The sequence below is a fragment of the Phymastichus coffea genome, unplaced genomic scaffold (assembly GCF_024137745.1).
Source record: "Phymastichus coffea isolate CEN01 unplaced genomic scaffold, Cenicafe_Pcof_1.1 PCOF00027, whole genome shotgun sequence".
Taxonomy (NCBI): domain Eukaryota; kingdom Metazoa; phylum Arthropoda; class Insecta; order Hymenoptera; family Eulophidae; genus Phymastichus; species Phymastichus coffea.
Window position 1 is genome coordinate 935,128 of NW_026706838.1, and position 24,914 is coordinate 960,041.

General features: G+C 40.7%; 1 protein-coding gene across 1 annotated transcript in view; it reads right to left on the reverse strand.

Moving 5' to 3' along the window:
- Positions 1 to 538: 538 nt before the first annotated feature.
- Positions 539 to 24,914, reverse strand: part of LOC131675616 (uncharacterized) — a 33,856-nt gene continuing 9,480 nt past the window's right edge. Inside the window, exon 4 of the mRNA XM_058954656.1 lies at positions 539 to 1,020. Within this exon, the coding sequence (XP_058810639.1) occupies positions 539 to 1,020 (482 nt within the window). The remainder of the gene's footprint in view (positions 1,021 to 24,914) is intronic.

Consider the following 24,914-nt stretch of genomic DNA (forward strand, 5'->3'; position numbering starts at 1 on the left):
CTCCTTTTAAATTGAAAGAAGATTAACATGTTTGGATTTCTTTGAACTAGTTACATGACATGGTGACTCTTCAAATTTTTTTCTTTATTTTTTAAGAATGTATACGTTTATAGATATGTCATTCAACTTTTCAAATTTCGGAATATTTTTTATTTCTACAAGAAACATTATATCATCAAATTTCAATTCTTTTTCAAAGCGTGTATAATTACTAGTTCTATAACTGTGGTTTTATAACTATCAGTAGGATGAAGACAAGATAGTATAGGCCATTTGAAATATTTATTGTCGGTATTCTTAACATTAAACACACTTTTCTCATGTCTATGACCTTAGGTATTAGAATATACGAGCAAGGTTTAAGTGGATTGTGTTTATTTATGTTGACTGTAAGCCTAACAATAGTCTTTAATGACCAACTAGATTCTCTTTCTTGAAATTATTCAATATTCTTAGATAAAACGTCTTCAATATTTTTTTCAAACCATTCAATTAGATCACTACTTTTATAAATGCATTGATTTTAAGTGTTAAAGTATTAAATTTGAATATCTTTTACATTATTCTTTTTAATAATAAACTGAGCTGAAAATTCCATAGTTATCTTCAATGCATTGTGGATAACTAGAAACTTCGATATTTGCTTTTGTAAAAGTTTGTTTGCTGCATTTAAAAACGTATTTATATCCACATGATGCTGATTTGCTAGAACTACAGTATTAATACGATGTTCAAAAGCAGAATAAAAAACAACACCATCTCCTTGAATTTCATCTATATTTAATTGTGATGTCTGAATAGTTCCACCGATTTTTATGAAATTATTCAATTGCGTTTCTAAGGCTATCAAGTGTATAGCACAAGTTTGACCACTTTGTAGTATTGCTAGAGATAAATTACTCAACTTCAAATATCGATTAAGAACAATGAAAGCAGAATTCGCTAAATTTTTTGATCGAATCAAATCATCTACGTCGACTTCTTCGTCAAGAGATTTATAATAGTCCGACCACAGATCTTCTACAGTTCATTCAATGTATGAAATTGAAGATTCTTATTGAAATACTCAGTAAATTACTTTGTAAGTTAATAGTTGTCTTTAAGATACTTTAGAAATTATACAGGGTCTCTAAGCTACTTTTTCTAACTACTAGTAGTCTATAGAGACTACTCTTAACTATCAACAGACGGTCTTAACAGACTGTGCTCTTTCTTAGGGTGGACTAACTTTTAAAGCCAGGCGGTGGTGCTGTTCGCAGCGGCGTCGGCGTTGTGAGCTATGGAGGAGATAGCTTCTGTCGTAAAATTGGGGAGGCGATTGTAGCGATACTGAACTAGTGTACGCAATGCTATGACCTATGGAAGAAGTAGCTTATACGAAAAAGTGGGGTGGCGGCTGCAGAGACATCTAACTACATATAGTATATATTGAATTCCAACGTTCTCATTTCTAGGTTAGCTATCGTATTGTTCGAATATATTTACGAGGACAAGTGTTCAAAATGGAGATAGAATTACTAATAATTACATTATCTACTTACTACAAATAAATATATCTAAGGGAGGTGGGAGAATATAAAGTGGGAGAGTGGGTGGGCGGAGAAGCGTAGGAAAAGACTACTTGATGAGCTGAGTGCGGGTGAGACACTGAACTCTGTCTTTCAATATAAGCTTGATGCAGCCCTAGAAAGTATTCTTCCTTCCATATACATATCAAGCTAGAGAGAGAGAGAGAGAGAGAGAGAGAGAGAGAGAGAGAGAGAGAGAGAGAGGGCACCTCAAGCTAGAAACGCTACCTCCTCTCCGAGGGCCTACACCTAACTAGCATATGCTTACTGTGCGCCCTACTGTCGAAGGAGAGCGAGAGAAAGAGAGCAGCATCCACGCTATACAGTGCACAGGCCTAATCAGCATATAGCTTACCAAACTAGAGATGCTATCCCTTCTCTGAGAGCCCACACCTGGCCAGTATATAGTTTAGCAAGCTAGAGACGCTTCCCCCCTCTTTGAAAAGACCCACACCTAGCTAGCATATAGCTTACCAAGCGCCCTATCAACTTCTACAGCGTCCTACCTTTACAACTTCTATAGAAGAAATCTACCTTGACAGTCTATGTAATAATATTTATTATTATATTATTTACTGATGGGGGGGGGGGGTTCTGGGGGTCACGACTAGGTCAAGGAACCACTCTGGAGGGTCATTGGGAGGCACCACCCACTCTATGACCATCCACGATGCGTGCGTAGCGCGCGCGCTCATGCGCATACACTTATATATGCTTCAAGCCACCTGAACCCCCCGCTAAGTAGCTTGAAACATACGAGTGCATTGCTTATCTAATCAATCCAGTAATTTCGTCGTATGGTATGCAAGGATGAATGTTCGAGAATATTACTCTTTTTGCCTTTGTAACGTAAGGTCTCATATTAAGTTTGTGACTGCTGATGACTATTTCATTATTGCCTTCTCTAGTTAGCTCATTCACTAGTTTTTCACTATTAAGGTAGCAACAAAATCTGTTCTATGAAATTTTTGATGCAGCGATTATGTTCGTTGGTGCCGTTTTAGTCTCTATTGCTGTGATGTACGTTTTCAGGTCAATTCCATCTACTGTATCGATCAGTAATACTTGATTTTTTTTAAGAAACATACGGTTACTAACAATTTTAGAGAAAGAGTTCACTTTTCTGCTTGAGCTTTGCGAATTGGGACTTTGTGAGCTTATTACTTTCATTAATGCACTATTATCTTGTCCATTCCTCATATTAGTACTCATTTTGTATATATAATTATTTCGCCGTAATGAATTGTATACGCAAGTCTATAAGCCTACTCTCCGTGGTCGCTACACGGTGTGTACGAGGTGTGTTCAAAAAGTAAGGTGACTTTGTATTTTTAAGAAAAAATATTTATTTATTTATCAATATTTATGTTGTCCCGTTCAAAGTAATCCCCCTCAGATACAATACACTTATGCCAACGGTTTTTCCAATCCTCAAAGCACTTCTCATAAGCACTTTTCGGTATAGCCTTGAGCTCTTCCAGCGATGCAGTCTTTATCTCTTCAATCGTTGCAAATCTCCGTTCTTTTATAGGTCTCTTTAGTTTTGGGAACAAGAAAAAGTCACATGGGGCCAAATCCGGTGAATATGATGGCTGAGGCATGATTGTGGTGTTGTTCTTGGCCAAAAAATCTCTCACAAGCAAAGATGAGTGAGCAGGGGCATTATCGTGATGCAAAAGCCATGAATTGTTTTTCCACAATTCTGGGCGTTTTCTTCGTATTGCTTCTCGCAAACGGCGCATAACTTCAAGATAATACTGTTTATTGACCGTACGTCCATGTGGTAAGAACTCCTGATGCACCACGCCATGGTAATCGAAGAAAACAGTGAGCAAAACTTTGACATTTGATCGAACTTGGCGTGCTTTTTTCGGTCTTGGATCATGTGGGCTCTTTCATTGGGACGATCGGAATTTGATTTCGATATCATAACCATATACCCATGATTCGTCACCAGTTATGACCCTTTTGAGTAAATCTGGGTCGTCGTTGATGTCATTCAACAGTTCTTGAGCGATGCTCATACGACGGTTCTTTTGGTCAAAATTTAGCAATTTCGGAACAAACTTCGCTGACACACATCTCATGCCCAAAACGTTAGAAAAAATTTCATGGCACGAGCCGAGCGATATACCAACATCCTCAGCAACTTCTCTGATAGTGATTCGACGATTTTCCAGAACAATTTTCTTCACTGCTTGAACGTTTTCATCAGTTGTTGACGTGCTTGGGCGTCCAGAGCGAGGCTCGTCATTGGCATCTTCCCGGCCATCTTGGAAGAGCTTGTACTACTAGTAAACATTTTTTTTACTCAGAACAGTTTCACCGTATGCCACCGTCAACATTTCAAGTGTTTCGGAGCACTTTATTTTATTTTTTACACAAAATTTGATGCAAATCCTTTGATCCATATTTTTTGATAGCAAGAAATCGCCGAGCACGCAAAACACTTATAACCTTTACGCCTCTCACAACCAAACAAAAAATGTTATACACTTGAAACTTGGTACAGATGTTCGGGAAGAGTGTACCAACATAACAAAACAAAATCGATAATCGAAAGTATGTTGCCCGTGAAATTTGAAAAGTCATCTTACTTTTTGAACACACCTCGTATATGTAAATACTAGAGACTCGGTGCGAAGCAATCGACAAACACGTCTGACTCTCACGACTTATCGTACCATACTGTAACTTATATTTTAATGAGCAAAGAACAAAATAAAGCCCGTACTCATCCAGCATAAAAACTCCAGCCATGAGTGGGAAAAGCTATCTAAATTTAAGTAACCAATACAAACGATAAATTTTACAGGATTATAAGAATTACCAACAAGAATACAAATTATTACACTGCTATTAATTTCAAAAAACGAAAAAAATCAAAGAACAAAGACTCAATAAGTTTAGGAGGGTCATTTGAAAAATCCGTGCAAAGTCTGACAGATGGCGCTACTGGTCCGTATCAAGGTTATTTTCAGTTAGTAGTATATCTTAGAAGAGCACATATCACATTGTTTCAATTAAAGAAATCAAGTGGTTGTAAAAAGATTGACAACAAAAAGTTTTGTATGTTGATTAAATATTACTTTTTTAAAGACAAAACGCCTCAGGAGATTAAACGGAAGCTTAATAAACAATAGGATGAGTGTGCACCTTGGATTAGAATGGTTTATAAGTCGTTTTACAATTTTCAAAGTGGCTATACGAGCACAAAAGACGCTGAACATTTTGGATGCCTTGTTGAGGTTACCATTTTAGAAATGGTGATGGTTGATAGAAGAGTGAGAATGCTTGAGATATCTAGGGCTGTAGATATCTCGAGCAAATAGGTACATAATATTTTGCACTATTATGTGGATATAAAAAAACTATCTCTTAGTCAATGCCGCAATTGCTCACGATTGACCAAAAATGAGATCGTGTGATTGTTACAGAAATGGTTTGCAGTTATTCCAGCGAATGCGCAGGGCTTTAAGCGTCATTGACTCTTTATGTATGAAACATCAATACACTTCTAAGGCTAAAGAATAGTCTATAAAATGGGTTGCCAAGGGGGAATCTGCATCAAAAAAGGCAAAGACCATTCCTTCGGCCGGGAAAGTTTTGGCGACTACCCTTTGCAATTCGCAAGGAATAAGCTACATCAAAAGTGTAGAAAAGAGTAAAACCATTACAGGTGAATATTATTAATCGTTATTGCATTACTTGAAAACCGAGTTACAAGAAAAATGTCCACGATTGACCCGGAAAAAAGTCCTCTTCCATCACGACAACGCACCAGCTCACACCTTAGCAGTTTTGGCCACAAACCTGATGGAAATATTGTTCCATCTCGTTTCACATCCCCCTATCCTCCTGACTTGACTCCGTCGAACTATTATTTGTTTTATAATATGGACAAATCACTGGCGGGGAAAAGATTTATTTCAAAAAGAAGGTGATTACAGGAACAAATGCATATTTTACAGACTTGGACTAATTCTATTATTTGAAAGGGATCAACAAACTAGAGCAGCGGTGGGTAAAGTGTATAAGCCTAAAAAGAGACTATGTTGAAAAATAAAAAAGATTTATTAAAAAAAATGAAGTAGTAATCACTTTTGCACAAACTTCTAAAACGACCTTCGTACAGTCGCGCATTTATTATTGAATGACCATTCAATTTTTAAGAGCTACTCGTTTACCGACGATGCTGTTTGCACACTTATTGCTAAAAGAAAGTACGCTTTCTAGGTTACAGTGTCAACGTCTTGGTCACGGGCACAGTCCGTATATGCTACGTCTTAGATGGGCCCGTTTTCTGCAGATTTGGCTGTTCTGAGACGGAGGCTACTCAAAGGATACTGCGCGTATTCTGAGCTGAGCCAATGGATGCTGGTAGCTCTTATTGCGGTCGCTGGTTTACTGAGTTGCTGAGACATATAAAGGTGCATGCAACGGGCACACAGAGCAAGACAACGCAGTGCTGAAGAACGGAAACAAGATCGTCGATACTAAATTGGGTTCTGCTGGCACAGAAAAATGCAAAAAGAGAAGGAAATACAAAATTGAGAGAAAGATAAAGAAGATAATGCTAGCGTAATGAATTGTTACGCGGAATGAGCTCATCCTTCCGCTTTTTCGAGCGGGCGGAAAAGAGAAAACGTCCTCGCTGCTTTGGTCCTTGTCGTGGGCTAGTCAAAAAGACGCAAAAGTTGTAGCGTCAAATATCGGATTTGGCTACCTACGCGCTAATAGCCGCGTGACCATTTCTTATGTAGCAATGGGAGTCGTTCGCCCTGTCACACGCGTTCTGGATTTTTTCCCTACACGTGACAAACCTGAAAAATCCAACAGCTTAATCCCATGTGTTCGGAAGTAAGCGAATAAATTGTATCTTGGAATGCGCTTTTCTCGCTTTTTCTCTAATGTTACGCATATGGAGCGAGAATGCTGCGAACAATTTTATTTTCGTTTTTAGACAGTTATTTTTTCGTTTCTATGCGTTTAAAAGCAATTACAAGCAAATTCGACACTAAGGAACTACGAATCCATGGTCTGGTCACTGACTCTGAGAAAGCTTTTTAGAAAAATTTTCCTATACAGATAAACAGCAAAGGCAAACGAAATCATACGATTTGAAAATAGGCTAGACGTAAGCCGACCTTGTCACTAACGAACGTTGGCAAGAGTATCACACTTCCTTCACGCAACAATAATAATGATGTTTCATGCATTTTGTTTCCAAGAAATTATCATAGAATGAAAATTATATAATAAAATTTTACAGTTAAATTAATAAAATAAAATAAAATTGTTTTCATATTATTTTTATGTTTATATAGTCGCTTATGAGAATATAAATTAGATTTGTTATAATACCTCTTTCTTTGGACTTTTACTCTTACTACTAGGCTACATATCGAATTGTACTTGAAAATATATAATCAGTACTTCTCGAGGCTAACATCAATTTAATATGCTGATGACCAAACAATAGCTATATATTGTACAATTGAGAATTTTCTTATTTTCCCTCTTTTAAACAAAACTAATTTGAAACGCGGAATTCGGACAAGGTATAATGATATAACAGCCACAAGTGTACAACAGACCTAGATGCGTTATGAATAGGAGAAAAAGAGGTTTGGGATGGGTGACCGAATGCTCATCGCTGCTTGTGTATGCGTTGAGAGCACACACACTCATGCAAGACTTTTTCTTTTCCCGAGGTGCGGCGCTAGGGCAGCGGCGAAGGAGAGCACAGGCAGAGAAGAGCGAGGAAAGAGAGAGATAGAAAATAGAAGAAGAAAGAAATTGCGTGCGCATCCTTGCGCCAATTCGGAAAGTAGTACGTACTAGATATTAGTATGGAACGTCACGGGCGCTCTCAATTTGCCGATTTTTCCACTATTTAACCCAACCCAACCCCTTAACTAGTCATGCTTAAGCTTGCAATGGATCATATATGTACATATTTGAATAACTTTCATAATTTGTATTGGATGTGGACCAAATTCGGTATACAATTTGAAGTTACTGAATCCAAATCTTCAATTCAATTTCAATATGGCACTCTCATCACGGCATTATTCAAACCCTCAAGAGGGGATATTATCTTAATATTTTTCACTATATACGGTATCCGACAATATTATACATAATTATGCATATAGTTATAACAAGCTAGTGTTTATAAGATTTTTTGAGTGCACTTAAAATTAAAATTGAAACAAAAAAAAACTTAAAATTCAAAAAAAACAATCTAAATTTACCCCCTTCAACCACTACTTTGAAATTTTTTGATTGAAAGGGTCCGAAAACCCCTAAAAACCATATTCACGTGTATCTAGAAGTATGAATTGTGGTTACCAGTTTTGGCACGAAAAATCAGAAAAGTTTTGCTAATTAAGGGGTTAACTGAGTTTTTCCGCGCCCTCGTCGACGTTTTAGTTTTCGAGGATACACTCACGGTGTGCGGGATTACGTTTGGTGCAGAGGAGGAAATTGTCTGGGCCGTGTCCAACCACAAAAATCATCTAGAAATCCACAACGGTGTGCGTTTCTGGCAAGGTAACGCGGGTGTGTGCACGTGAGCGGTCGTCGCTAGGAGAATTTGTGCGACGAGTTCGGTGATTTTCAGTTTTGGCTGAGTATGGGACATAGGAGGCGAACCATAACAACAACATCAACGGTAATAATACCAACGACCACTGCAACAATAATAACAACAACACCAACATCGACAACAATAGTAATATACACATCGATACACGCATACAGAAGTAAATTGGACGGACAGAGGAGTAACACAGGAGACAAGGGCAGATGGACGAGATCGGTGCTCAGATTCTCTCTCTCTGTCGCATGTTTCGGGCGTTCTAGTTAAGCGGGTAGCGCGGCAGACCTGACAGCTACCTCGCCATCCATGATCGTTGTCGAGTTTTCTTTGTTACGGGCGTTATTTTATTGTGTATTTCGGAGCGCGGGAGTAGTAGTGAAAGAGGATCGGGCGGTATTCCTGCCGCTGATTCGTACTTCTTCGCGAGCACGGAGAGATTTAGTCGATCGTGAGACGAGCTGAAGTTTTGTTATTGTTATATTTATATTTTTTTATTAAAATTGATTGTTGATAAATTCGAGTTTTCTTTATTTCACATTATCACTCCTCATTCCGTAAAATTTACTGACACGCGTTTTGATCTATTTAGCTCGGTGGATCATTCAGTCGTAGAAACGTTCGCGCTTTCCGAATCCCCTCTTTAAATAATTTTGGACGGACGGCCGCGAGCTATCCGAATTGGGAACGGTCGCGATATTTCACTCCCTTACTGGCATCCCTTGTGTGAATTTTTCACGACGTACACGTAATTTATTGATGAGTATCGGTGACGGTTATGTAAATGCGTGATCGAATCGGCGGGCAGTGGCAGAGAAGAGTTCGCGAATCGTGAGCGTGAGTGCGATAGTATTGTGGCGGCTACGGTGGAGGGGGCCTTAGCAATAAGTGAGCTCCAGTGGTTTGCCTGAGTGCCGAGGCAAACTTGAGCGCACGCCGCTTGGGTGGGTGCGCTAGCATCGCGGCCAAAAGTGGTTCGTCTAGTGCGACTGGAGGTGGCGTATACAGCAGTAGACCAATGTGCGCAGTAGCGGTTCGGCTGCGTAATAGAATGACTGCACAGTAGCTATTCAAGTGTGCGAGGGTGATGCGTGGATGGGGCGCATGCTCATTTGACGCGCCCAGACTTTGATAGATTAGGTCAACTCTAGGGCTCGACGGCCGCGGGCTATCCGAAATGGAAAAGGTCGCGAGATTTCACTCCGTTACAAAGTATAGGAATATATACAGGATTTACAGGTTAGGTTCATGCCATTTACTGAGTGACTGGAAAGATATGAGTCCGTTGTGTAAGCTAAAAGGCGCGAAATATGAGGATATGCGTATACAGGCTAACGCAAAAGGATAAGCGTACGAAATAAATAAAAGTATATGACTATAATGAGCTTTAATAATAATAAGCGAATTATATAGCGGCGTAAGTGAGAGAGAGAGAGAGAGAGAGAGAGAGAGAGCGATCAAACGGGTACTCACAGAGGGTGCGTCTATGCTATTCTTTGTGAGTCGAAAACCAAAGCTCCCCTAAATGCGTAGGCGTGAAGAAACAGAAAAATCCTCGTGTAACAGTTCGTCACGCGTGACATCAGAACACCACAGTCCAGCACAGCTTGCGATTACGCCAGGAGATCAAAGTCATATAGAAGGAGGTTGATTTATCAAAAAAGCTGGCAAAGATTCCGTCCTACGAGAGTATATACGTCTGTGTTGTCTTGAAGATCAGAGCCAAGATTGCCGAGCTTTGCGGGCCCTCTTCTTCTGTTGTGTTCGTGACAGCTAATTCGCGCGCGCAATTACTCGAACGCAACGCAAATACGTCTGCCTTTCTCTCTTTTTCTATGCCTTGCTCTCCACATAGAGCATACTGCTTCATAAATTACCTTCAAAATGATAAATTAAAATTTACTTTTGATTAAAAAATCTTATGAGTTTATCATATTCCAGTTAGCATTCATATTTAATCATGTAAAATTTAATCTTGCTTCTTTGTGGTGCGGCAATAATCTTAGAACTTTTGTCATATTCCGTCTTGTGATATTTTTAGATTGTTATATAACTCGATGTACAGTGGATTGTGAAATGTATACTGTTAAGAGATATTTTATCTGATTTACACTTTTTGTTGAATTGCTAGCTGCATTAATAATTTGATGTTTCAAACGAGGCGTGATTTTTTTTCTTTGTTCAGCCAGTCTTTTTACTACGATAAATGACAAGGTTCTTTAAAAAGCTGTGGATAATTATGATTGATGTTTTTAATTTTTGTGATATCTTTATCGAACTTAATCCAGATTCTCAAAATAATTAGATTTTACCCTTTATTGATCTGCTAGATACTTGCCTTTTGGCATTATATTTGCGATTGTTTTATTCTTTTTCCAATAAAAAAGATTTAGGTAACAGTATATATATTGAACTTTATTTAAATGATATCCAATACACCAACACCTTGTGTGTCGACTGCAAACACTCGAATGATACAGGAAATAACTACATTAACCCATTAAGGCCCAAATGTCCTAAATTTTCAACGAATCTTCATGCAGTTATTTTTCATATTATCTGCACCAAAAAAAATTTCCAACACATCATATCCGACGTAAAATTTGATGTTCTTTCAGAATATGGCTTCAGAATTTGTCTAAAGTCACTGCTAAAAAAGTTATAATTAAATATTTGCAAAAGAAAGCGATTTTTTCAACTTAAAAAGATTTTTTATTCAAAATTTTTTTAAGAAATTGATAAAGATGCACATCTTTTTACAGCTAGAAACGTGTCCTCGAGTCCTAAATTTTAAGACATATGGGGTACAAAATCGAAAATCCAACATGGCGGTTCTCAAAATGGCGTCCGAAGTGATAATTTTTTTGAAAAATTTCAGGATGCTGTAACTTGAAAACTATGAGCTTTTCTGAAAAAATGCTTAGAATGAAAAGTTCTTAGAATTCATCAAAAAATACACTGGAATTTTTTCAGATTTTTTTTCATGAAATTTTGAAAATTTTTTTTTTTGGATTTTTGAAAATTTTTAAAAATTTATAAAAAATTCTGGAAAAATTCCAGTGTATTTTTTGATGAATTCTAAGAACTTTTCATTCTAAGCATTTTTTCAGAAAAGCTCATAGTTTTCAAGTTACAGCATCCTGAAATTTTTCAAAAAAATTATCACTTCGGACGCCATTTTGAGAACCGCCATGTTGGATTTTCGATTTTGTACCCCATATATCTTAAAATTTAGGACTCGAGGACACGTTTCTAGCTGTAAAAAGATGTGCATCTTTATCAATTTCTTAAAAAAATTTTGAATAAAAAATCTTTTTAAGTTGAAAAAATCGCTTTTTTTTGCAAATATTTAATTATAACTTTTTTAGCAGTGACTTTAGACAAATTCTGAAGCCATATTCTGAAAGAACATCAAATTTTACGTCGGATATGATGTGTTGGAAATTTTTTTTGGTGCAGATAATATGAAAAATAACTGCATGAAGATTCGTTGAAAATTTAGGACATTTGGGCCTTAATAGGTTAATGACATCGGCATAACACCAACAAATGTGGCATGAACGTTCAAAAATATAAATGTGCAGACAAAATAAAAATTTACATGTCTGTTACAATATCAGCAACATGCAAGTAATTGTAAAAAAATTATCAGTATGCATAGCACCTTCGTTGCTTCAAATTTGAAGGTATCCAAATGAATGGTGGATATACATGGGATACACAAAGTATTAGATACAATAAATTTATTCGATTAATTTGTTCAAAAAAATTAAGTATGTAATTGAGCTTGGTTAAATTTGTGTTGTTTTATAAATAATTAATGTGAATATTTATTATTGTTAATTCTTTCCTTGAAAAAATGGACATATTTAGAGTATTTCTATAATTAAAATGAGACAATAAAATTTATAATGCTTTAAATTTTTTTAAAAAAATGATCCAAAACTTTATTTACGTGGCTTCTGATATTATGAACCAATAAATTTGTTCAAAATTATGGAAATGTAACAAGAAGATAAAGTTTTAGCAAATGTTCATAGAATTTTAAGGAACACTAAAGTTATGAAGCGTTCTCCGCGCGCCTATATTCGTTGTTGTTTTTACTCAATACATTTTATTTATTTAAACAGAATTGAGTAATGTATCTTTTTTTTCAAAGAAAATGCCAAACAAATAAAAAATGAAGAATTCGATACTGATAACACAGGACCACAAAATGAACAAAAAAAGTCCCCTCACCATAATCATACCCAATAGTTTTTTTGGCGCGCTAATTCAAAATTCGGGGTCCTTGTGATCTAGTACGTCGAAATCAAAGTCATTTGAAAGTCAAAATTGTTGATTGCCATAGACCTTTAAATCTGACCATGGATTCGAAAAGAGCGGAAAATTTTACGTTCGAATACATATTTCTGATGTCTTTTCACCTGATGCTCAAGGATCATCTGGGGGTCAAACAAAGGACGAATAGACCTGAATGGCTTTGGACTCATATGTATATGAGAATTAGAGATATTTTATGAACTTGAATTATATATTTTTATGCATTTTCGTGTCTCAAGACCGATCGATGGTAGAAAGTTTTATATCAGTATGTATGAAAATGGATTTGCATTACGAAATCTGAGTATTTTGCTCTCATTAAAAAAAAAGTTACGCGTAACGCGTTCTTCATTTGCAAAAGAGCTGCGAAGATTTTCGTTTGTGTTGAGAAGTATTATCTCTCTTGAGAAACCGACAGTAGTCTACCAGCACATTTACATCTCAATAACCTTGATATCGCTTTTCCATATATTTTGACAACGGTAATTGAAAGAGCGGGAAATTTTACGTCCAAACATTTGCTCAGGTCATAGATCAAGGATGATCTTGAAGTTCATTTGAAAGTCATTTAAACTTCATGACGGTTTGACGTTGTGTAAAGTTTTTATCATTTTAGAGGAGATCGTTTCATTAGTAGCTTTCGATGCGGAATCCAAAGGTTACCTTAAGCTTGACCTTCAAGGTCATTTCAAGGTCAACTTTTTTTTCAAATGGGAACTCCTAGTTTTTATTTCAGAAATGGAAAGAACGAATAATTTTACGTTCAGATATGAACTTAACCTTGGGTCAAAGTAACCCTTGAGGGTCATTTAAAAGTCATACTTGATTTTAATGACGAATTAAATAAATGGAAGAACGATATTAAAAATTAAAAAAAAGAATATTCTACGTTTAAACAACAACTTGTAAGAAACAATAAATATTTTAATTTTATAATTAACAATAAATAATTTAAATGAAAAAAATAATGTCTTATGTTAAAACAAAGGATGAAATAAATAAAAATGTAACATCATTATTTTCACAATTTTATTCTTCAAAAGCGTTAATAGATACAATAGAATAGTAGTAGATACAATAGATGAGTAGATACAATAGATGAGTACAAATAGATGAATAGCGAAATATTTCATTATTTCAATAAGAATAATTCATCATTATTTAATGACGTGTTCCCTTACCTCTCATGATAAATTGGTGCATTCTCATTGGAGCATATGTTCGAAAATATTACTTTTAGCTGCTTGGCAGAAAGCTATCCTATCATAAAAGTGATCCACCGCCTTCCTTATTATTTAAGCATCAATAAGTGCTGCTTCTTGATTAATTCTCTGCTTCAATTTTTCTAAGTTTCTTGGTTGAGTTCTGTGAACTCTTTCTTTCAAATATCCCCAAAAGAAGTAATCGAGAGGAGGTAAATCTGGTGAACGTGGTTGCCACTCAATTTCTCCTCGTCTACCAATCCATCTATTAGGAAATGTTTTATTCAAGAATCTTACAACGTCTCTTCCAAAATAGGCCGGAGCGCCATCTTGTTGAAACTAAATGTTCTCAAAATTTTCACCTGATATTCGTCTAATTTCCGGTAATATTTCATTTCGTAACATTTTCTCATAACTTGCAGCATTTAGATTGCCATCAATAAAAAAAGGACTAATTAATCTATTATTCAAAATACCGGCCCAAACATTTAGTTTTTGAGGATATTGCGTATGTGCTTCCATCATCCAATGAGGGTTAACGTCAGAATAGTAACGAAAATTATGTCTGTTTACATGTCCATTTAATTCAAAAGTAGCTTCATCCGAAAAAACAATATTATAAAGAAAACCATTATTATTATCAATATTTATCATCATTTCTTCGCAAAATTCCATACGCCGATCCGGATCGTCTTCATTTAGTTGTTGCACTAATGGTAAATGCATTTTATAACGATGAAAATGTATTGATTTTAAAGTTCTTTGCACAAATATATGACTTACGCCATATTGCAATCCTACTCGACGAGTGGAAAGATAGGGATCTTCCACAAAAGAAAGTGCAATATCAAGTTGCGTTTGTTCGTTGGTTGCCGATCGCGGCCTACCTGTTCTAGGTAGATCTTTAACACTCCCTGTATTAGTGAATTTTCTTATTAAACTTGATACAGTCATCTTAGAAATGGGTGTAGCATTTATGCGAAGTTTCATTGAAAAGCTGTCGTACTTGATTTAGAGATCTTTTCCTATCACCCCATCACACAATCTGCTACTATATAAAGCAGATACTTAAACCAGTTTGGACAGATGGACTATGGGATTCTGCTTCTAACTCGAATATCAAAATCTTGGAAAGATTTCAATCGAAAGTCCTACGCAATAAAGGGCCGCATGGCTCATACCGAATGAAAATATCCGAAATGATTTACAGATACCTACAATTGAAGAAGAAATTGAAAAAAGCTAGTCAAATTATAATTTTAGATTACAAAAAAACCCAAATAAACTTGTCAATAAAGACAATGTCTTCTTAAGACATCTATCGCCAACATCAGACTGAAGAAACATAAATTATTGAATGTGCAAATAAATTAACATAATTAATTCAATCATACTGTAAAATAAAAACAGTACACTTACTGGAGTATACTGCTGTTTATTATACATAGACACAGACACAGACGCAGACACACACACACACACGCGCGCACACACACACACACATTATAACGAGTGAGATTACTTCTCATTATATCTCTCTCTCCTGGCATGATACATATAATTATGTCATACTATATAATATTTTTACACTATTTCTTGTCCATTAAACTGTAAATGACTTCCACATTCTCTCAATAGCCTAACCTTAAAAAAATACGATAAAGTAATCTTAATGCACTTCAATTGCATTTATTTATTGACATATAAATTAATTGAATATATCTTTATTGTAAAGTTTAGCTTCGAATAAATATGATCAATATTGAGAAGAATGGTAAATTGATATTTTATATGAAATTCTGCGAATTTATTTCGGTCAAGTCGGCACCGTTAATTTATTTTAAATAAATTTTTAATTTTTAATTTATAAATGTAAACAAACTCTCCAAATGGTTTCAGATGAACAATGGAAAAAACAGTTAAATTAAAATAATATATCTGTTGATATGGAGAAATCCTATGGAAAGCTTGATACCATGAACCAATACGTTAAAAAAGAAACAAAATTAAATTGTTAGGCGCAGCTGATGGTTCTATCCTATCCTTATCCTTGCCTTATATTTATTTTTTATTTTTATACCTTTTACATATTTTATTCCTAACTTATCTTTAAAAAAAGATGAGTCGCTGACATCCAGCGTTGTGATTTGTTGATGCAAAAATAGAACGCGAAATTTTGAATTTTCCTATACTTTGAAATATTATTATTATTTGTAACAGGCTGTCGCCTAGCCTATAATCTCTAAAAAAGTGCCCTTATTATAATTAGACGAAGCCTTGTTATCTATGTGCTCAAAGCACAGTAACCTACCTTGCCTCGGAGTGCGCCTGCGCAGAGTCTCTTCGCTGTTCCGAGTTGGGTTCCCCCAACTCACCGCTTGGCGGCGCTGTCGCCCCTTTCTAGTAGCGCTCGTGCGACCGCCGCTGGAACCTAAGTCGTCGACTCGCGTCTATCGATAATCGCACGATTCGTGCCACGCAACCGGCGAATTCGAATCCCCTGAAAATAAACACTGGCGCGACCTCCGGACAAAGGAAAGACACAATAACGACTCTTTGATTCGACGGTAACGATAAATATGCACTTTATTCATGCAATTAACTACACGGGAGTTTTGCCGAGAGACTTTCGCACGCTCGCGTGAATGACAACACACGCAGATTGAGAGAGAGAGAAAAATCGCGATTACCGCGAACTACCTGCTCGCACGCCACAAATAAATTCTTCGCGCTCGCTGCGCGGATTCGCACGCAAATTATAACAGCGATTAACAATGGGAAGAAGGTGCACCTACCGCGATATCGATGAGGATACGGTGGCCAACCGTATCCGAACAACAAATTGCTAGACGCCGCTTCGATGCTCGCTGTGCCGCCTCGTAACTGTTGCCGCTGTTGTTATTGCTGCTACTGATGTTGCTGCTATTGCTGCTGTTGTTGTTGCTGCTACTGCAGTTGTTACTGCTGCTACAGCTGCTGCTGCTATTAGCACACCCACGCACTCAAGTTCTCAACGTCAATGGCAAACGCACGAAACTTGGATGGCTCGGAAAAAACGGAGGTTAGATCGGCACGAACTGACTGAGTGGCACAGTCATACTGCCGGTCGGAACCTCCCCTCCCGGTCATTGCCCCTTACGCGCTCTCTCTCTCTCTCGCGAACCGAACGCGGCTCCTCTCGCTTAGCCGCTCGTTAACCTCGCGCGAGTCTTACGATTTTCGGTAATCGTTGCAGCCCCCTCCTAGCTTCGAACTACCGGATCGAACTACCCCATTGACTCGCGACCCTAAGGACAGGATTGGGAAAGGAGAGAAATCAGCACAATCCATCCTCTTTAACATCTGGCTTTATTCGCCCATCCCTGGCCACCACTCCCCCACGTCACCTGCCGGAGCCCCCTGGCGCCTTGTGTCTGGGATAGCGTCAGTGCTCCGACTTGTTGGGGCATTTGGAGGTCGTGGTTATGCCGGGATGGCCGCAGATATAGCAGCCCTTGCCCGGTCTTCTGATGAGGCTGGGCTCCGCCCCACGGCCCTGGCTCCCTGCTGGTTGTTGGGGCGGCGTGGCTGCTGCTGCCGGGGCGGCGATGAATGTTACGCCGCCCACCGTGGCGGATGTGCGTCCTCCCATGGTACGCACCACCACGGTAGGGTCGGAAACCGACCCGTCCACGCGGACCGTGAACTCCTGTCCGGCGCCGGGGGCCCCCGAGACTCTCTTGGGCTGAGTCTTGGTCGGGGGCTTGGCCGGAGTCCTGACCGCGTCCCCACTCGTCGAGGCCGCCGGTGGTAACACCGCCGGCAGGCCCGCGGCCTCTGGGGACTCCTGCCCCCGGTCAACGCGCAGGAGGGCCTCACCATAGGCCCTCTGCCACCGGACTACCGGAGCCCACTCCCCCAGCATTTCTTGGGCGCCGCGGAAGTCGAGGAACTCCCCCAGGTGCGCGTGCACCTGGCGTTGGAGTTCCCCGACGAACTCCCACGCATTTTCTAACTCCTGGAGGCCCAACCTCACGTGCCTCCAGGAGTTTACAAGCCCATCTTGCTGGGGGACCCGTGGGTGGTTGCAGACCCACTGTTGTTGGCCGCAGGCCTCCCTTGGCCCGGGGCACTGGGTCGAGCTCTCCGTCGTTGCCACGCTCGACCCTTGGGTCTGCACCCCCTGGTCCTGCGTGGACTGAGACCGACGGCCCTCTTCGGACGGGCCGTCGGTCTGGGTGGACGCTTCCCGGGTCGAGGGCTTGGATGATTGGGCCCTCATACCTTCCCGGAGGAAGTCGTCCACCCGCTGGCGCGAGCGGCCCTCGCGAGCGGCCACCTCGACCTGGGCCCGGACAAATCTGCGAAGATCGCCGATCAGCCGATCGGCGCCCGGACCCAGTCCCAGGTCGAGCAGCAGTTGGGTGGCCGTTTCGAGGGCCTCTTCACTGATGACCAGCTTCCTCTCCATCTGAAAAGAGAAGAAGTGAGGTTAAGGGATTTCTCAGGTTCAGCCCTCAACCTACCCGTCGCTGTGTCACGCTCTACGCTATTGCTTACGAGGACGTCCCGGTCCCCTGCGCTTTTCTCGCGAACATGGCCCATTTGCGGGGGTAGCTGGCGGGACCACCTTCCGCACGTGCTGAGCGGTTCTACGTGGCCTGCCTCTTCCCCTTACCGCGTTGCCATCCAGGTCGTCTCCACCTGGTTCCCGAGGTTCGCATGCAGGATTCTTGCGCGGCCTACCCCGGCCTCGCCTAGCCGGCGCCTCGATCGGTACCTTTGGAGTCGCCGCGGGTTTCTCACACTCGTTCGCGGGGGCTGCAATCGCGACGCGCTCGCATATCGGATCCTCGCTGGATTCCTCGACTTTCGATGGCGGGTCGCCTACGCCCTCCTCTTCCTCCAACGGTGCTGAGTCCCCGCCTCCTGGTTCCTCGTTGTCCTCATCCGAGAATGGACCGAAATAGGGCTTGAGGTCCTTGGCGTGGATCAGCTCGGGCAACTCTTCCTGCTGGTTACCTAGGCGGTAGGTATTCGTCCCGCATACCTCCTGAATTACGTAGGGACCAGCATACTTCGGCGCCAACTTCGCCGAAACGCCCTGAGCTGCGGAAGACAAGATGCGGTTCCGCTTCCACACCCAGTCCCCAACCCTAAAGTCGGCCTGACATCTCCTCCGGTTGTAGTAGACCGCCTGACGGTCCGCCTCCTCCCTGGACTTAGAGCCAGCGCGTTCCCACAAATTGGGTAACTGACGCATGTGCTCGCCCCATTCGGTCAGTTCTTGGCCCTCGGAAGCTTCCCGAGCCAACTGATCCTGGGCCCTCCTAAAGGTCGAGGGAGGAGTGGGCTGTCTACCGAAGACCAGCATAGCCGGGCTGTAACCTGTCGCGCTGTGAGTTGCCGAGTTCAACGCAAAGTTGAACTCTGGCAGGTACTCGTCCCAGCTTTTATGGTCCCGCTCCACGTACGATATGAGCATGGCCTTGAGGGTTTTGTTCACTCGCTCCGTGGGGTTTGCCTGTGGGTGGTAAACTGGGGTAAGGGCGCGCCGGATGCCGTTCCTCGCCAGGTAGGCATCGACCTCTTGATTTTTAAATTCGGTCCCGTTGTCCGAAAGAAATATCTCTGGCGCTCCAAACCTGGTTACCACCCTCTCGTGCAATTCCCGTACAATGGTCCGACCATTGGCCTTACGTACGGGTACACACTCCACCCACCGAGTGAACAGATCTAAAAAGACCAAAATATACTCGAACCCTCTCGAGCTCTTTGGGAAAGGGCCAGTAATGTCACTGGCCACCACCTGCCAGGGTCGCGAGACCTCTCGACGACCCATCAGCCCGCAAGGCGGCCTTTGTTCCGCCTTGCATTGCTGACATACCGGGCAACTCCTCACGTACTCTCTGACCTGATCGTACATCTTTGGCCAGAAATACAGGTGCCTCGCCCGGGAGAACGTTCGTTCTCTCCCCTGGTGTCCCGCTGCTGGCGCATCGTGTACCTCCTCGAGTACTTGATGCCTCTTCTCGGCAGGAACCACTAGCTTCCAGGCTTCCTCGTTGTCGATGCTCAGCGATGGTTGCGAAGTCGGGTATGAAGCGACGATACCACGACATCATCCCCATGAACCGCTTCACCTGTCTGATCGTCCGTGGTACTGGGTACTCCATGATGGGCTTGATCTTCTCTGGATCTGGCCTTACCCCTTCACGGTTCACTAGGACCCCCAGGTATTTGACTTCCGACTTACAGAAGTGGCTTTTGGTCTTATTCACAGTGAGGCCCGCACCCAGGATTCGTTGTAAAACCAATCCCAGGTGTCGCTTATGCTCCTCAAAAGACGGCGAGATAATAATCACGTCGTCGAGGTACGCAAAAGCGAAAGGATCTAAATCCGGACCAATCACTCTGTCCATCAACCTCTGGAAGGTCGCGCCGGCGTAAGACAATCCGAAGGGCATTCTCTTGAACTGAAAATGCCCCAGGCCGGGGACTGTGAACGCCGTAATGGGGCGCGACTCCTTTTTAAGAGGTATCTGGTGGTACGCGCTACTCAAGTCCAGTGTCGAGATGAACTTAGCATCCCTGATCCTTCGCAGGATGTCGCTCATGAAGGGTAATGGATAGGCGTCCGGCTTGGTTACTGCGTTTACCTTCTGGTAATTTACGCAGAACCGGTATTTGCCATCTGCCTTCTTAACTATCACCACTGGACTTGACCACCCGCTGGTTGCTGGTTCAATGACGTCGTTGTCCAGCATGGCCTTGACCAGCGCGTGCATTTCGTCTCGCACCCTGTCGGAGACCGGGTAGTATTTCTGTTTACAGGGTCGAGCGTCTCCGATATCTATCTCATGCTCGACCCCCACAGCACAGCCTAAACACTCGCCTCCGTCTGGAATTAATCCGTCGACGAGGCTAGCCACTTCTTGACGCTGTACTTCCGTGGCTTCTACCAGGCCTACGGGTGCGAGGCACGACGTAACAGTGACGCTTGCCACTTCCAACGGTACCGCCACTTTGGCTTTCGCCAAGTACAGCTGGTCCGTGTCAGGGTTCAGGTTGGCGCTGAATTCCCTTACGAAATTCGCGCCGACGTAGCAGTCATCAGACAGCAGTGGCGTTATAGCGACCCTTACATCTTTTGTGATTCCCCCTACCGTGAAGGGGAAAATCACATGACCCAAGATGGGACATGGGCGACCGTCGGCGAGCTTCGCTTCTCCCGCTCGCGTGACGTCCAGGCCCAGCCCCATGTCTGATGCCAACCTAAGCCCGAGTTGACCCATTACCGTCGATGAGGCCCCGGTGTCGTAGAGTGCCCTTAACTTGTAGGCACCTATTCCCACCTGAAGCCACCATCGGGTCTCATCCTCGGGTCTATACCTGCGGGGAGCTTTCGCCGTCTCTCTCCCCTCTGTGGACGGGAGGCTTTCACGGCTCTTCTTGCCCTGGGCAGCCGCTACTCGCATCGACGTGCTCTCACCCGCAGGTGTCTGGGTCGCCGGCGTATCCTCCGGAGCGTCAGGTGGTCTCCTGGAGCTTTTGGGTCTGATGGTCTCCTCTCCGACCCATTCAAACCCCTGCTCCACCACCTGAATCCGGCCTCCGTACCCTTCGAGGATACAAAATGCCCGGTTACCCAGATCAGGCATCTGTTCGGTCGCTCTCGCTTCCAACGCCACCGCACTGCCAGGTCTCGTAGGGTCCGATATCCCTGGTGAGACCTTCCTGAACCCTGGGGTCGCTGGCGGGCCCCTGCCCCGTTCCAGCGACCCGCGACGAGAGGTCACCTTTACTGGGGACGCGGATGGGACCTCCGTCCTCCGCTTCCCTGCCCGTTTCCCTTGTTGCAATCCGGGCAGTACCTTCTGGTAAAGCCTAGTTTGCCACAAGACGAGCACTTGATCGGCTGGGAGTAGTCTATTTTCCTCCGCTGACCCTCTCGTCGCTGGCCAGGAGACCCTGGGGGGGTTTTATTCCTCCCCTTTTCTTGCGGCCGACCCCTCGGCCGCCTGGGAGAGGTAGCCTTCCTCTCCTTAAAGTACCAGATAATAAACTGCAAGAATGGAAATATGTTAGTAAATTGGTTTAAGAACATAATACGTTATGTTTTGAAATTATTTGTACAAATTGTTAATTTTATAACCATCTCCGATACTACAATCAATATCGTTGTGTTAAAATTTGGTAGAAAGAAAAAGAGAATGAAAAAAATAAAATAGAGACTACATATTTATCTTTTGTATATTTTTAATTAAAACGTATGCGAACAAAGGAAATTAATTATCAAAATATTAAACCCGTTAAATTAGAAGAATATTCACGGGTGATTTCATAGTGGCAGCAAAAAGTACACGATGTTAACTGTATTACTCATACTAATATAAGATTGGAGCCATAATTACTACTATTGAATATGTTAGTTTGCTTGGGGGTTGGTAGAGGGGATTTCTGAGGGTTGTAGGGTTTTCTGAGGATAGAGTACATCAAGGGGACAACAGGTAAGCCTATCTGGTTGAGATTTTACGTTCCTCATAGAAAAGCAATTGATTAAACTCGTTCTACCCAGATTTATCGTAGGTAGGTTAGCCTGTTTGAGGGTTGGCAGGGGTGGTTTATAAGGGCTGTAAGGGTTCGTGGGGATGACGTAATTTAGGTTGAAGTTGGGTTAGCCTGTCTATGGTATACGAGTATATCTTAATTTTCTTGCAGAACAGTAGTTGATTGAAGACGTTTTTGACATAAAATTCGACGTCAAAACTTTCAAAGCTGTATGTTCTGAGAGGTACAATATTTATGAAATCGAAAAACTTTAAAATACAATATCTCAAAGAAAAAATAAGCTATTTGTGCAAATTCAACGGTATTTGAAAGGGCTAGGCTGCTATTTTAAGATGACGTTTATAGTTTTTTGTGTATAGAGAATGTCGTAGTGCTACATAACCTCAAATATAGGCAAAAATCGCTATTTTCGCACTTTTAGGTTAGGATATCTCAAAATCCTGACGTGTTGGAGAAACTCTTCGACCAGATTCGGTTTCAGCGCCCAAAATTCTTCGGGGAACCATGTATGGTTTGCTTGTGCAAAAATCTTGTCGGACTGTGTTATTGATCTTAGGTCGAATTAATCTTTTGAATAATTTTTCCGATATATCTTGAAATGAATAAAAGTTCATCGATTTTTGAGAAAAAATGGGTGCATGTTCTATTTTTATTCGTCAATAAATATTGACGTATGTAGTCTATTTTAAACAGCATGACTTTTTCGTGTCCATTGAAATCTTGAAGTTGACATGTACAAGGTTCAAATAATGTAACAAATAATAGTAAAACATTAAAAAAAAAGCGCTAAATAACACTAGTAAAATTAAATTTTAAATAAAGCTTGCAATGTGTTTGACAACACGGCACATGAGACTTTTTTCAGTGGTGCTTGTATCAATCACCAGGGATTGGGAATCGAACCTGAATCTACCGGGTGGCAGTCCGTCGCCCTACCGACCGAGCCATTATAGGCCTCGTTTCGTCCTATTGAAGCGCTATCACGCCGATAAGAGGAAGGGCCATAAAAATACAATCTATGTTTTTTTCCACGGAATTTTCTCTTTGTAAGAAACTTTAAAATTTACCATCGAAATCAAATACAGGGTGACCCATTTTAATCGCTACACCTGGATTTTTCGAATTCCAAGACAGATAGGAAAAAATGGTTCAGACAAAAGTTGTAGGGGACGAAGGGGGCCAAACAATGGTCCTAATAAATTTGACCTTGAACTTGACATTCAAGGTTATTTCAAGGTCAAGTGGTTTTTTTGAATAGGAACACCTATTTTTGACCCCGGATTCGGAAAGAGCGGAAAATTTCACGTTCAAAACCATATTGAGACATTTTTTTCACGGTCATTTCAAGGTCAAATCAAGGTCAAACTCCGAAAAATCCATTTTAAGTCGTTTTTCCACGAGTCACAGGCTTAAGTGGTTCAAACTGATCGTAGATTTAGTTACATCACTTAATTAAAGTAAGTCCCTTCGCCTCACACTGTACGGCGTGCTTGATTTAAGTGAGTCCCTTCGCCTCCACCTTGAAATACTGAATTCCGATTGTCGCACCACGATAATTACTTCAGCTTTCTCCTAAAAGTAACGTCGTGTCAATAATCTTTTTAGGCTGATAGTCAACCATTTAAGAGCCAGCCATTAATTACTATTAAATTTAAATAGTAAAATGGTATCAAAAATATTAATAATTATAATATTCGCCTGTATGCGGTTGCGACTAAAAAAGAAAAACGTTTGTCACACTTTATTAATTGTAAATTTTATAAAAAACTAATTTGATGCTTTTTGTAAAAAACAGAAATGTTGTATCTTTATTTATTTTTTCGAAAGTTATGAGAAAATTGAAGATATGAGCTGTAAATAATGTGATTGTTTAAAAAGAATAGTCATAACTTTCGAAACAATAAATATGCAACATTTCTTTTTTGTACAAAAAGCATCAAAGCTATTTTTTCTAGAATCAAACTATCAAAAATAAAGTTTAATATTAAAAATGTGCGGAAAATATTAAAATCGGTCAGCAGTTCAGATATTATTACAAGAATCTTTGACTGAACAGAATTTATTTGTAAATGTGCTTTTAATGATTACATTATCAATATTAGTATTTTTTAAGTTTGAACGGAAATAATTCACAATATTTAAAATAAAAGCAAGTTTTAGTATTATGTGCAATTCAAATTAGAAATAATTTAATGATTATTACTTTATTATAAAACTTACAATTACAAAAGTGTGACAATCGGAACACTTGTGGCAAATACACTTAGTCAGATAAAGTTACCGTAATCTAGGAACATTTTTCTTTTTTGGTCGCGACCGTATACGGGTGAATATTATAATTATTATTATTTTTTATACCATTTCACTATTAAAATTTAATAATAATTAATAGCTGCCTCTGAAATGGCTGACTACGCGCCCAACGAGATCGTTGACATGACGTTGGCTTTAGGAGAAAGCCGAAATAATTATCGTGCTGCGGCAAGAATTTATACTGAACGCTATCAAGACAGACGACATCCCGAAGCTATGGCTATCAGACGTTTAACTCAAAGAGCTCGTGGTGGACACATGGTTCGTCAACGTGGGTGCCATCAATATGATGAAAATGATAATCGGGTTGTGACTATTCTGGCAATAATTCATCTTGACCCACGGATAAGCGCTCGT